The sequence below is a fragment of the Amblyomma mixtum genome, chromosome 3, assembly GCF_055824585.1.
Source record: "Amblyomma mixtum isolate Tamu chromosome 3, ASM5582458v1, whole genome shotgun sequence".
Taxonomy (NCBI): domain Eukaryota; kingdom Metazoa; phylum Arthropoda; class Arachnida; order Ixodida; family Ixodidae; genus Amblyomma; species Amblyomma mixtum.
The window spans coordinates 260,031,602-260,045,183 of NC_143014.1; the positions used below are offsets into that span (position 1 = coordinate 260,031,602).

The 13,582-nt window shown below is 44.8% G+C and overlaps 1 protein-coding gene across 5 annotated transcripts in view; it reads right to left on the reverse strand.

Annotated features, from left to right (window-relative positions):
• The window catches only part of LOC149354558 (growth hormone-inducible transmembrane protein), a 31,532-nt gene that overhangs the window by 5,237 nt on the left and 12,713 nt on the right, over nucleotides 1–13,582 (reverse strand). For all 5 annotated transcript variants that reach the window (XM_089583422.1, XM_089583421.1, XM_089583420.1 and 2 more), the window contains 4 exons: nucleotides 13,259–13,370; nucleotides 8,954–9,095; nucleotides 7,059–7,356; nucleotides 2,054–2,225 (listed from right to left, as the gene is read on the reverse strand). In XM_089583422.1, coding sequence (XP_089439548.1) covers nucleotides 2,054–2,225; nucleotides 7,059–7,356; nucleotides 8,954–9,095; nucleotides 13,259–13,370 — 724 coding nt within the window. The remainder of the gene's footprint in view (nucleotides 1–2,053; nucleotides 2,226–7,058; nucleotides 7,357–8,953; nucleotides 9,096–13,258; nucleotides 13,371–13,582) is intronic.

Sequence of the window (13,582 nt, forward strand, 5' to 3'; positions counted from 1 at the left end):
GAACTTCTGTTTGGGAAACAAAACAAGAAAAAAGCAGAAAGAAAGAAAGGAAGAAAGGGATGTAAACAGGTTTCAACCACAACCAAACGAGGGAGCCACCAGTCGACAACTGATGCCCAACTAGTCAGGGTGGAGAGCAACATGCAGGCACACAGACTCATAAAGTGGGAGGTGGCTAACATCACTGTACAAGCTGTTTTTGTTGAAACAGAATCACGATGATGAATTTTAATGGTGCAAGGGCAGCTCTGGCCACAGAGCACCATGACACAAGGTGTTCCTGCCTACCAAAAGTGAGGCCAAAAATCCATTTTCCAAGTGCTTCACCCAAGAGAAGCCAAGCACCAGGACAGCGGAAAGCTTGTGCCCACTTGTTTTGAGTGGGTACTTGGCAGCACGAGGGATGGAACCTTGCATGAAGCGGATGCTCAGACCACTGGGTTTGAGCACCCACATAGCATCAACATACTACCACTGCAGTATGTTAAATGAAAAGGCTGCAAGTGACAGCTACTAGCCCTACAATACGATCTGCTAAGCTCCTTGTCTTTGGTGAATGAGAAAGTTTCTAAAAAAACAGCAATGCTCAAATGAATTGAAGACGAATGCAAAAGCTCGCAGGAAACGTTGTTGACTAAGGGGGGAGCGGGGCTAAAATGGCAATTTTCATAAAAAATTATGCTTTTTAATTTGTGTGCTTTTTGAGTTCCTGATTTAATAAAGAAACTTCTCACTAAGTTTCATTGTTATCTGCACAGTAGAAAATAAAGTTTTTCACCAGACGGTGGTAAGCGTTCCCTGCACTTATGAACAGACGCAGCTACAGAGGGAGCAAGAAACCAAATGAGGAGTGAATGTTCACGTTGGAATTTTTTTTTTTTTTGCGCTTTCTAGTCATGGAAGACCTTCTATTGAGAGTACAAAAGACAACTAAAGAAAATTGAAATAAAGGCGTATTTTTGGCAGCGGCAACTACAGATTGGCTGAAACACAGCACGTGACTTTCCACCGTTGTTTTCGCGACATTCGGAGTCTCGCTAAGCCAGATATTGTTTTTGCTGTGTTGGAGCACGCCCAGCAAGCAAGCAAATACAGCATTTCAGAAGTGCAGACAAAGGCTCTGAATAGCTGTTAAGCTGAGAAAAAAAAAGACGACTTGAAGAAATTGCCACAGAACAGCATCGTGTTGATCAGAGGGGCCCAAGCTATGCAGCAGGGAACTACAATTATTTTTGGCCAAAAAATTAAATACCATGTTTTGAAATCTTTGAACCGCTTTTTCTGAGTTTGAATTTTTGGGAAAACAGAACCATGAGAAGAACTATCATTTCCAAATGCTCCTCCAAAAGCTGCTTTAAACGTGGTTTCTAGAGAAATTTTATCAGGAAGAAGGCAAGCTAATTTTTAGATCTCTAAATCTTTCCTAACACACAAATTTTTCAGATGTCTGACATATAATGGCAACAAAAACTATTACCTTGTTTTTTAATCTGATGAGATTTCCACAGCCCACAAAAAAACACGCAACTGGACTTATCCTGCACTATAAACCACCTAGAAGGTATCTAATCACAAACATTTAGTATATCTTAATTATTTTTGAAATGATAGTTTTCCTAGGCTGACAAACCTTAATGCTTAATATTACAGCCATCACTTTTTTTTCTGTTAGCGCTAGGGTGATGAAATTTAAAATATAGCAGTCTAATGACAACAAGATAAACCACCCCCAAAAGTTTTATAAAGATTAGTGCAGCAGTTCAAAAGTTGACCTTTAACCTAGCATCCCCCCTTAATGACCAGTTCAATGATCATTTATTAGAGGCGATGCTGGCTTTCCAGTAAGCAAAGACCACTCAAGAGTCGGCCACACGTTCAGCTAACAATTCCACACAGTTTTGCTGATCTGCTCTACCTTTTGCTGCACATCAATTCTCTGTGCATCTGTGCTCTCGTGTCACAGTGTATTTTGTTGACTGCTTAAGAAGGAACCGGTGCATATCAACACTGCCCCTGCTTTTCCTCGGTTACGAAAAATGGCCTTGATACTCACGCATTGACAGGGTCATAGGGCTGTGCAGCATATAACGGATAGGTCTCTGCAATCTTGACAATGCGCTGCGTGTCGTAGAGCAAGAAGCCGCCAAACAGCACCAAGCCGCCGTACATGCTCAGCGAGTAAAGGCCAGCGCCCAGAGCTGTGGTGGGAGGCAGGAACATGGAGCCTGGGCAGACAGAGAGAAAAAAAAGAACCGAGGCTGAAGCATAATAACCCACAATGAAAGCTGCATCTCTTGCCTGGCTTGTGATTAGTTCAGGTGTTCTTGAATGCATACTGCGCACGCAGGAATTTCTTATCATGTCAAAAAACAATAAAACTACTAACCCAGTAGTTTCCCAAAACAAATAAACTTATGATCACCTACTTATCAATGTTGCATAATGATCAGGTGTTTATGAAAACAACCAATGACTGCAAGAGACCCATTCTTCCACATCAAAAACTTTGCTCATTGGTTTGGTTTGGTTTATGGGGCTTAACGTCCCAAAGCGACTCAGGCTATGAGGGACGCCGTAGTGAAGGGCTCCGGAAATTTCGACCACCTGGGGTTCTTTAACGTGCACTGACATCGCACAGTACACGGGCCTCTAGAATTTCTCCTCCAAAGAAATTCAGCAGCCGAGCACCATAACCACTGAGCCACCGCGGCAGCTGCACATTGGCTTTAACCATGCCATCAATTGATTGAAATTTCAATTAACTAACATGGACATCATATCAATGCCAGCTATTGTGCAATACTTCTTTGACGCTGCTTTGTGCATGAAAGCAGCCACATACACAAGAAACAAAAACTATGGAGTGGCATTCTTATTAATATTACTGTACACTTACAAAAGCTCAATGACCCCATAGCAGCCATTTCAGCTAGAAAATGTGCCACATGCTAAACATTTTTTGCAGATTTTTAACTGACTTGGAGCACTGCATGCATGACATGAAAAATGCAATGCTTTCATCTGACATCTACATTCCCCAACTGGGAACCTCTTCATACATAATGAGCCCCGCTTGAAAACATTCCACAGATTTAACTGTGGTTCTTCTACATACACGAGAAGCCATTAGTTTTCCAAATAGAAAAAAAAGGGGGGGAAACACTATTTACATGCAGAGAAAAAGTTATGAGCGAGACCTTCACTATCTCATTTTCAATGCAACTGAAAACTGCAATATGTAAAAATACTGGCACGTCAGGCCTGCAACACCGGAATCCTGCACTGAATGCTGGGATTGAAGTGGCATAAACAATGCCTGCTAGAACGCCTAGCAATTTGAAAAGCGCAAAAAAATGAGGACTATGCAAGAAGCGCTTCATGTGTGTGCATGTTTCTTGCTTAGTCCTCGTTTTTTGCGCTGTTCAAAATGCTAAATGTCCACCAACTCGCCCAGTTTTCGGTTCCTGCCAGAACAATCGAAGCATTCACTATACAGTAAAAGCTTGCTAATTTGAACTTCAGTAATTCGAATTTCGGGATAATTCGCACTGTACTACTTGGTCCGCCCAACCTCCATAGGAGTCTACGTATAAAAAAGCCCGCTAATTGGAACGCGAGTTGGTTCTGCCACGGCTAATTCGAACTACGCGCCGCTGTGATGGTGTGCTGCCCGACACATTGCCAGAGAAGGCCTACTCGCGAGGCTGCGGCTACATCTTCTCTCCATTCCGCATGACCTCTGAGACCTGCTGGTTGGGGATCTCAAAGGCTTCAGGGCTGTTTACCGATGGATGGCGTGACCAGCACAAAAATACAGCGAATCCGGTGCATCGCAGCCCCGCTGGCACTAGAGAGCTGAATGAATAGGAGCCTTCGCCTATGTTAATTGTCATCTTTGTCCCGAACTCCCGAAAGTCGCGGCTGCTCCCGGCAGTCTTGAGCAGCGATTGTGAAAAGTTAAGCCTCGGCGGTGTGGTTCGCCGTGCGGACCTGCCTGCGATTTCAGAATGGCATGCACCCACGGTAAACACCGCTCTAAAACCTTGAAAAAGAAATGCGACATCATACGGGAAGTGGACGCCGGAGTCTTGTCAAAACAAGGAATCGCCTAGAAGCATGGCATACCAAAGAGCACGCTGTCCACTTTCATAAAAAATAAGGGGGCAAATGTAGACACCTTAGAGGCAGAAGTTGCCAGCAAAAGGAACAGGATACGGCTGGTGAAGTACCCCGACCTCGAAAAAGCTCTTCTCGAAAGCGAGCAACAGTGATGGCTGTGGCGAACTTGACCAGAAGTGAAAAGCTACCGCTGTTTGTGGCAGGAAAGTCGAGCAATCATTGCTGTTTCAAGAACATCAGGTCACTACCAGCAGACTGCGCAGCGAACAGGAAGGCTTGGATGACTGGAGAGTTGTTCAAGCAGTGGCTCATGAAGGCAGACAAGAAGTTTGACTGCTTTGGCCGCAAAGTCCTTCTTGTCGATAACTGCTCTGCACACAAGACTGAAGTTAAAATGAATTCCACTGAGGTGGCCTTTCTTCCAGCCAATACAACGACAGTGCTGCCTGCAACCCAAGGACCAGGGCATTATAAAAAAATATGAAGACATTTTATCTGTGCCATATACTGGAATTATTTTATGCCAGTACTACGAAGTTACGCTTTTGAGTGCGCTGCACATGCTTGTGTATATTTGGGAGCAAGTAACAGTGGCTACAACAGCCAACTGCTTTCGCCACGCAAGTCCAGCAAGCAGACGAACCACCTGAGCTTGGAGACTGTGTTACTAGCGTCACTGCTCTCATGTTGGATGTTCTGAAAGACGTGTCCTTTACGGACTACGTCGATGTGAACGTGAGCGCCGTTGTCTGTGGTGCGTCCACCACCGAGGAAGACGACGAGGCGCCAGTGCGGCCCTCTGCTGCGGAAGTCATGACCGGACTTAACGGTGTGTGCCTGTTCCTCAGTTTTGAAGAAGGTGAAAAGGAGGCCTTCTGCCACATTCACTCTTTAGAGCAAAAAGTGCTTGTCATTGCCTTCAAAGAAAAAAAAGCAGACCACGATCATGAACTTTTTCAAGTATTAAATTGGTGCCATGCCCTGCTGCTTCCCTGATCGCAGTGTACTGTTTTTCTTCGTTGGTTTCATTAGTTCGAACTTCAGATAATTTTAACTGAAATGACATTCCCTTGTGGTCTGAATTAATGAGCTTTTACTGTATGTAAATTTACTAAGTCAGTTGGATGAGTACGACAATGTCAAGCTCATTCACTCTGAAAGCAGTAAAAAGCTGTTTTTAGAGCTGGCTAATTTTTATTAGAGTTGAGGGATGAACTGCTTAACCCTACTAGAAGGCACAGTCTAACCTCAATCAACCCTTACCAGTTACATGTTACCAGTTACCAGGTAAGGGCACTTCACGTTTCCTGCCTGTATAAGAAAAAACAAGTTTGCACCATGACTAACCAGTCTTCCCAGCTACTTGCAGATCAACCACAACATCCCAAACCCATGTTAACAGTAGTTCGACACTGACAGAGCTAGCCCCATGAATTCTTTCAGGCCAGCACATCTGGTGAGCTGATCTTGTTGCAAAACTGCATAGTTGGCACTTTTAATGTACGATACAATGCATTTGTCATAAGTACAAAAAAAAAAGTACCATAAACTTTCGACGAGCTTTGTTTGTCGCATACCTTCAGAAATTCTGAACATCAGAAGTAGGGTTTCTTTTGGCGGGTCACAAGGTTGCCCAGGTTACTCAATACCACGAACTACGACCTTGTTTTCAGCACTGTGGTTAAATATTCAGGACCAAAAACATCGAATTCCTCAGTGACTGCACCAAGAGACCTTTTCAACCTGTGCACACCCTTTTTATGCATGCAGCCTGACCTGAAACACATGCAGCAAGTAATAGCAACTGCACATGGCAGAAATTAGAAAGAAGAAGCAAGTGCTCAAGTAGATGCACACACATACAAAAAAATGTGGTTGTAAGCATAGCAGATGCTCTCGCACACAAGACAGTACATGGTTCCTTCTATGCAACTCGTGCAACTGTGTTTTCACCTCTACAAAATAAAAAATCCACGCTGACACTACACTATCATGGCACACAAGGAAGTTCTGCTGGCAGGGGTGGCTGATGCCTGATACGATCTGCATCATCAGGGTGATGGCCTCAGAAGTCAAGACTACCGAAATGTATGATGCTGATAGGAAGTTTGAAAACTGCAACTAACCTAAAACACTGGGGAATGTGGCCTCATTACACTGCAGTGAAGAAGAAGAAAGAAAGAAAAAAAAAAATCAGTTTGTACCAGTAAACTGCACAACTGACTTACAATGCTCTTCTTTTTCTGTGTGTAGTTTCACACCTTATGCCTGTAGTACACAGCACCATTCCATATAGCTAGAGAAACAAACTTCGTGTAGCCTATGTCACAGTTTACAGCCCATCATGAAAAAGCTAAGGAAGCTTTCATGCACTACGAGAAAGACACTGCATTTGCTGAGTGCACTGCTGGAGTAGGGCTCTCAGTGCTTGGGCAAAAACCTGGTCTTACCCGATTTCAACCTGAAAATGCATCTTTAGAGAGTGCAGTTTTCTAGCGCACAAGGCTGAAGACACTGCACGAAAATTAGTGGATATCTTGCGCTTATTCTAGCTAGGTGTGCTTAGCTAACTCATGATTTTAAACCTCTTTTAACCGTTATTATTGATGATATGGCTCAATTTGAGGACATGTTCAAAATGCATGTTCTAGAAGTGAAAAGCCAAAACACAGTTAAAGACCAGATGTCTTACTGCGGCCATATTAACAAGAGCTGTGACTTAAACCGAGTGCTTATACCAGCTTCTCTTTTGCTGCAATAGGTCATTTGAAAAAAATCTGAACTATGTAACTTTTTGCTGAACAACTCGATTCATAACGGAATTCGCTAAATTTCATTCAAGCTAATTTTTATCGCCCCCCCCCCCCCCCCCACTCTCCCCAATTGGAAAAACAAGTAACACCTTAAAACAAAGGGCCTTATGCAAGAGCCCCACCCACCCAGGGAAGAAGCGAAGACAAATCCCAGTCCCACAGCGAGGGGGCCACCCATGTTGAGGAACTTCTCGCTGGGGGCACAGGCGGCCACGGTGGACAGACCAGAGACCACGCCAGCCGTGTAGCAGGCAGCACGCGTCAGTATGGGTCCGCCCAGCAGGCAGAGTGGGGCCACGAGGGCCCCCATGACCCCACAGTGCAGGGCCCAGGCCGCCTGCTTGGCGCCCAGCCCCTCCCTGTAGGGCAGCGACCGGGCCACCATGCCCGTGCCAATCATGGCTGCAAAGCTGGCTCCAATGGCCTGCACAGTCAAGGCAAACAGGAGACTGTCATCACCATGCACAACTTGCAAAGTAGGCAGTGTGAGGCGGATAAGAAAGAGCACAGTAATTTGACATAAACGTGATGTTAAATTCCAGATGAAATTCATTGAAGCACGATGACAAAATATATAGGCAGATAGCAAAGGCTACAAAGAGAAAAAGGATAACACAGCACCAAGAAAGATCAAAACATAACCATGAACAGTAGGCAAAGAAGTTAATTAACTTACAAATTACTCACGGTACACTTCTACAATATAATCAGTTCTTTCTGCAACAGTGTAAAAACTCTGGGCACTCCTAAGAAAACCCTTAGTAAGTGGCACGCCACCGACACCCTCTGCCACCATGACTAAGCAGTGGAAACTCATTGTTTTGTTGTAATTCATCACAAGACAGACAAGGCCTCCCTTTAACAGAGTCCATCCAATGTGCCTCAATAGCCTAGGAGTAGCATGTCTGACTCACGACCCAAGAGTCCTGGGTTCGATTCCCATCTCACCTCAATTTTCTTGCCAGTGCAGTTAATTTACTTCACATTCTTATATGTCATAATGACGTTTTAGTCATGTTGTGACCTTATACTCACAATTTACCTGATGTTTTAATCAATTTTGGTTTGGTTTGGTTTGTTGGGGTTTAACGTCCCAAAGCGACTGAGGCTATGAGAGACGCCGTAGTGAAGGGCTCCGGAAATTTCGACCACCTGGGGTTCTTTAACGTGCACTGACATCGCACAGCACACGGGCCTCGAGAATTTCTCCATCGAAATTCAGCCGCCGCAGCCGGGATCGAACCCGCGTCTTTCGGGTCAGCAGCCGAGCGCCGTAACCACTGAGCCACCGCGGCGGGGTTTTAATCAATTTTAATTCTGTACAATGTAATAATCCTGTAGACCAATGAGGAATTGTGTAGTGCTGTCATCACTGTTGTGCTGTGTGATCGTTCGGGGCTGTTTGAATTACCCACACGAGGTCCTGTGGTTGTGGCGTCCTGACCCTCTCGACTATTGCATGTCAAGTATGCTGACACTGCAGGAACAGGACTTGGGAATAAGGCTGCTATTATGCATTTTTTTGATCAGCTTCTGACGTTCCTGTAGCCTGCGATTCAGTGCCTGCCTGTCTGGCATACCCAGCTGCATAAGAGTTGAATCTTTTAGATGGCATATTCCATGTCATGCAGAGTGCACCCCGGACGTTAAAATATATCTGCTCTGCTTCAATTATGGCCTTGAAAGTGGCGACAGAACATTCTTCCACGTGTGCATGGCAAGCAGCAATAATAATGAGAGCAATACTCTCACTCATGGGTCCAATGTAGAAGCTTCACATTGAGAGGAACTAACCTGCCTACTATATAAGATTTATTTCCCCATGTTTAAGCCAATATACTTCAACCACCAGGAAGTGCTAGAAGTAGTACTACCAGCAATGATTAATCGTGGTCAAGTGGAATCTAACAAGGCCACTGACTGCCCTGCTGACATGCTGAAGGTGTTGGTATAGAAGTGGTCAAGGAGAGAAATTGAGAAAAACTGCCTGACCTGCACGACTGCAGAGGAGACACACTTACCAGCCATGAGTTGCGCATCACCAAGTTGAGCATGGCGGGATGTCGGCTGACGGCCAGTGCAGAGGCTGCTGTGATCACAATGCTGCCACCGAAGTAGGTGTAGGTGTCACGCACTCTCTGCCGCACATATTCGGGCCACACCCTGCAATTCATTTTGTTGCAAGCCTTAAACAGTGAACAGAATGGGGGCATGCAGTCAGCAGCAGAAAGAGAAGTGGCAGCTCAGAGGCTCAAATGCTCCAAGGCCCCACAAGATGTAGTTTTTCTAGCCCGGGACCAGGACAAGCAATTAATATAAGAGTTCTGATAAAAATGTGCAAGGCCAGAGTAAATGACACAAAAGTAATGTAACTGATGGCAGAAGCAAGAGATAGTGACCTTTGTGAATGTGATTCAGAAACAATGGTGCAAGGGTTACAGACGCACAATTTCAGTCATAGGCATTGAGTCAAATGTAATTTAATACAAACTTCAACATAGCCCATGTGATCACCGACACTGTAGCAGCTCAGAAGTGACGCCATGCAAGAGCCATAAAAACTGAAACTGTTGATTAAAAATATGGCTCATAATTACTGCACTTACTCGAAAGCAAGTTTTTTTATCCAAAATAGAAGTGCAGTCACCTCTAATTTTATAATAAAATATCGTATGGCAACCAAGGCACATTATTGAGTATTTACGCCACCTTCCTATGAAGACGAGCAACAGGAAAGTAATTTTGCGAAGTAGTACACTTGTTTGTAGACTGTTACCCAACTTTCGGCACACTGCGGCCTAGTTCCCTCCATTTCATTCATGCACTCTTGTTCTTGTTTTGCACACACAAAGCCGACCCTGGCATTACAATCACGGTCACGTTACATTTGAGTAAATATAATAGTTACACTGCACTCAGGCTTCTGGAGTTGATTTTCATCAGTACTATGCCTGCAGAAATCTCAAGGCAAAAACACCGAGAGGAAAACCGTGCCTATACTAACTGTAACACTTAGAATGTGAGGTCTTTGAATTAACCTTGACCATTTGGAGTGATGCGATCGCATCTTTTCTTTTTTCATTTTTTTTATCTATCTCGTGAGGCAGCCCCTCTCATTTGCGGTGCACGTGAGTGGCTTGGGTGCTTATGCTACACAGACATACGTTGTCTGCTCATTATTTTGGATACTGCTTCACTGTAGTTGCTGCAAGATGTTCATGTCATACCTGAAGGTATCTGACGGATACAGCAGGACCCCGCTGTAGTAATAAAAGCTCGGACATAGTGAAGTTAAGCTGTGGTCCCATTCCGCCTTCCATGGACGACTGTGCATTTTTTTTTTTTGCGGGTACACTAAAGAATTTTTTCGAAGAAACGGCTACAGTAAAGAGCGTCTGACCGTGGCGGTACTTCCCACGGAATGATGACATCGTGGCGCGGACGAAGTCTAGGATCGCAAGGCAAATAGATACCGAATGCGCTCTTTGAGGTGGCTTCACCACTAGGCTCAAGAGCCGCGAGGAGAAGCCAACTTTTCGACGCCCTTCAGGCCGTGAGGCAAAGCGAGTAAAGCTGGCTATGAAATTAGAAAGAAGGCGGCGCAGGTCGCTGAGAAAGGTCAGCCAGTGAAAGTGCAGTGAGGAGTAGAAATGGGAAGAAAAGGGTGTGCGTTTGTAGCACGGCAGCACAAGGCACACGGAAGCAGCGGCAAGAAGTGGAGGCGCAGTGGCACTGGTTAGACTGTTCTGCCACACCTGAATTCGTTGTGCTTCTTAACTACTACCTCTTAAAAGACACTGAAGCCACAGAAGACGGTGCAGTGATCATGGAAAGCTTTGGTTTTCACATGGAATCAAGCTAGCTTTATTTTTGTAGCCACGTTGTATTCGAGCAAATGTGGCACTTCCACAAGACTTAAACGATGTTGTAAACATGATAACATGTGATTGCTGAAAATAAATAATTCTCATATAAAGGGACGATAAGAGCAGGATGTAAGGTATTTCTGGTTTGGTTTGGTTTATGGGGTTTTTAATGTCCCAAAGCGTCTGAGGCTATGAGAGACGCCGTAGTGGAGGGCTCTGGAAATTTCGACCACCTGGGGTTCTTTAACGTGCACTGACATCGCACAGTACACGGGCCTCGAATTTCTCCTCCAAAGAAATTCAACCGCTGCGGCCGGGATCGAACCTGCGTCTTTCGGGCCAGCAGCCGAGCACCATAGCCACTGAGCCACCGCGGCGGCGTAAGGTAAGGTATTTCTGAGTGTTTGTTTTATAAACCAACACTTCGTGCTTAGTAGGCAGCCAGAGAGCATAGTCAGGGAAATGTCGTCACCAGCAAATGATATAGTAAAGATTTCTGCTGGTCCGAGCTACTTTACTACAGAGGGGTTCTACTGTAGCTAGTTACACGAAGAGGGTGAGGGTTTTAAAAAGATGAAGGAAAGTACTAGCAAACTTTAAGCACCACGATTCTGCTTCCTCTGCTGCGCTTGAAGGTGTAACACATTTGGCTGCGATATTCATGACAGTACAATCTAATTACTGGGTGCATTTGTTTACAATATTCGAAAGGTGCTGCAGGGTCTCTTTAATGGTATGCCAATCAAAATCATTAATGTGAAAACTGTGGACAACAACGTTAAGAACACTAGCAAATGGACATGTCACATCAGCACAGTACACAGGTGATACATCTTACAGAAAATGGAAAGAGTTAAGTGATGTGCAGCTGGAAATCCACATAAGTGCCAAGTAAATTAAACACTGTAAATCCACTCTCGCTGATAAGCTTTCCCTCATTACAAATTGTGCAGAAAGGCTGCCATACCTGAGGCTCCTAGTTTCTCGTGATTCTGTGATCGGGGAAAAAATTGCGGATTTGAGCATTTTTTGGCAGGATTGCGTGTTAGCAGCCACATTCTCTTATTTTTGTTATTGTTGTTATGAACGTCAGTAGAAACGGCAGCACAATGGGGAAACGTCTCATCTATCTGCACGAATACAATGTGACAGGCAAGTCCAAAGACTTCATAAGGATCTTCAGAGAAATGTTGTTACGATTAAACCCAATCTCAAAAACTGCACTGGCCAGCCACAGCTTAGCTCGCCACCCATCAATAAAAAAAAAAATCAGGAACAGCAGGTTAAATACAGAAGTAACTGATATTTCGGTGTAGTTAAAAAGGAAATGCTTCAGATGTGTGCGACACACAGAGTGCCGCAAAGGCTCCAATGCAGTAATACCTGCAGTCTCCCACACAGAAGAGTGGCCGCCGGTACCGCCACATCGCCGCTACTGGGTGCTTTGTGCTACCCAGTCCTACGCCCGTTCACTGTTCTTTCGCCCACTCCACTTGGCTCTTTCAGTGCCTCCTCCTTTTCAATGGCTCACGCTGCCTACTTCCCATGTTTACAGCCACATTCCCCTTTGTACCTGCGTGCTTAGCCCCAAGGTCTTTAAAAATCTGACTTTTCCTACCGGACCACTAGTCTGGTGACGAAAGCCGCTTTAGCTATCTTGAAGATGCAGGGGAAAAAAAAAACAGATTTTTTACTTTCCTTACAAAATAACATGCGTTATGAAGCAGATGACCTAAGGAAAAAATTTGTTATGGTCGTGCAAGTACAGTATTTATCTGAGTTCTCTTGAAAGCAAGATTTTCGTAATGAACTAAGTTTTCCTGATGCTTTAATGACATGCTCCCATTCCTATTTGCTCAAGCAAGCATGCATGACAATCAATGCAGGCAGTGGTGAGGATGTGCTAACATCCTTCTGTAAGATACTGGTGCCTTTCGAGAGCCAGATGACTAGCAGCAGCAAATAAAGCTTAAACTAAGGCCCAACATTCATTCTGGGGACTTCCTCTTGTCGAGGTATTGGGCTGTCCAGGAATGAAAGTGAGCATCAAACGGATGCCAAACTTTTGTAGGATTCTGCCCCATTTGCAGGCACAGTAACAATGCTAGCAAGTGCATGACTGCGCACCGGGGCACTATAAGATCATTCAGTTGGTATGGAGGCATTGCATCACACAAGTGCCATTCTCTAAATTAATAGAATACCAAGCGTTACCTGACGCTGAATTCAACAGCCACCTTCATAGTTAATTAAGGTACATTTGGAGTGTGCGAGACATATTTAGAAAAAAAAAAAAACAATTTTTTTAAGTATCCCGTGGAATATCGCAGACACTGTGCTCTCAATCTGTGGAATTTGAAATTTCCCGCTGTGGAAAGTTAGGGGCCTTGATCGTACCAGACCGCACAGAAGCAGTAACAAGATGTGGCCGAGTACCACTCCATCCCAACGAATACTCACATCGACTTCTCATAGGCCCCGGCCTCACTGGACATGCCAAGCCCATAGTAGCACAGGGCTCCCAGGCCAAAGGCTGACGCTCCTGCCAAGACACCTTTCCCCACAGTAAATGCTGCAGCAGGCAGAAAAAGGAAAGCCAGTGATTTATGTCAGTGTAATGCACCATCCTAGGATGAGTAAAGATGGAGACGAGCAAGCAGTATACCATCCAGTCAACACCGAGTGGTGGCACACACACAAAAAAATTATCCGACAGCACACAACTAACCTGTAACTCATTCCCACGTTCACCTTCTACTAGAGTTCCCAGAACAAACAGGCAGG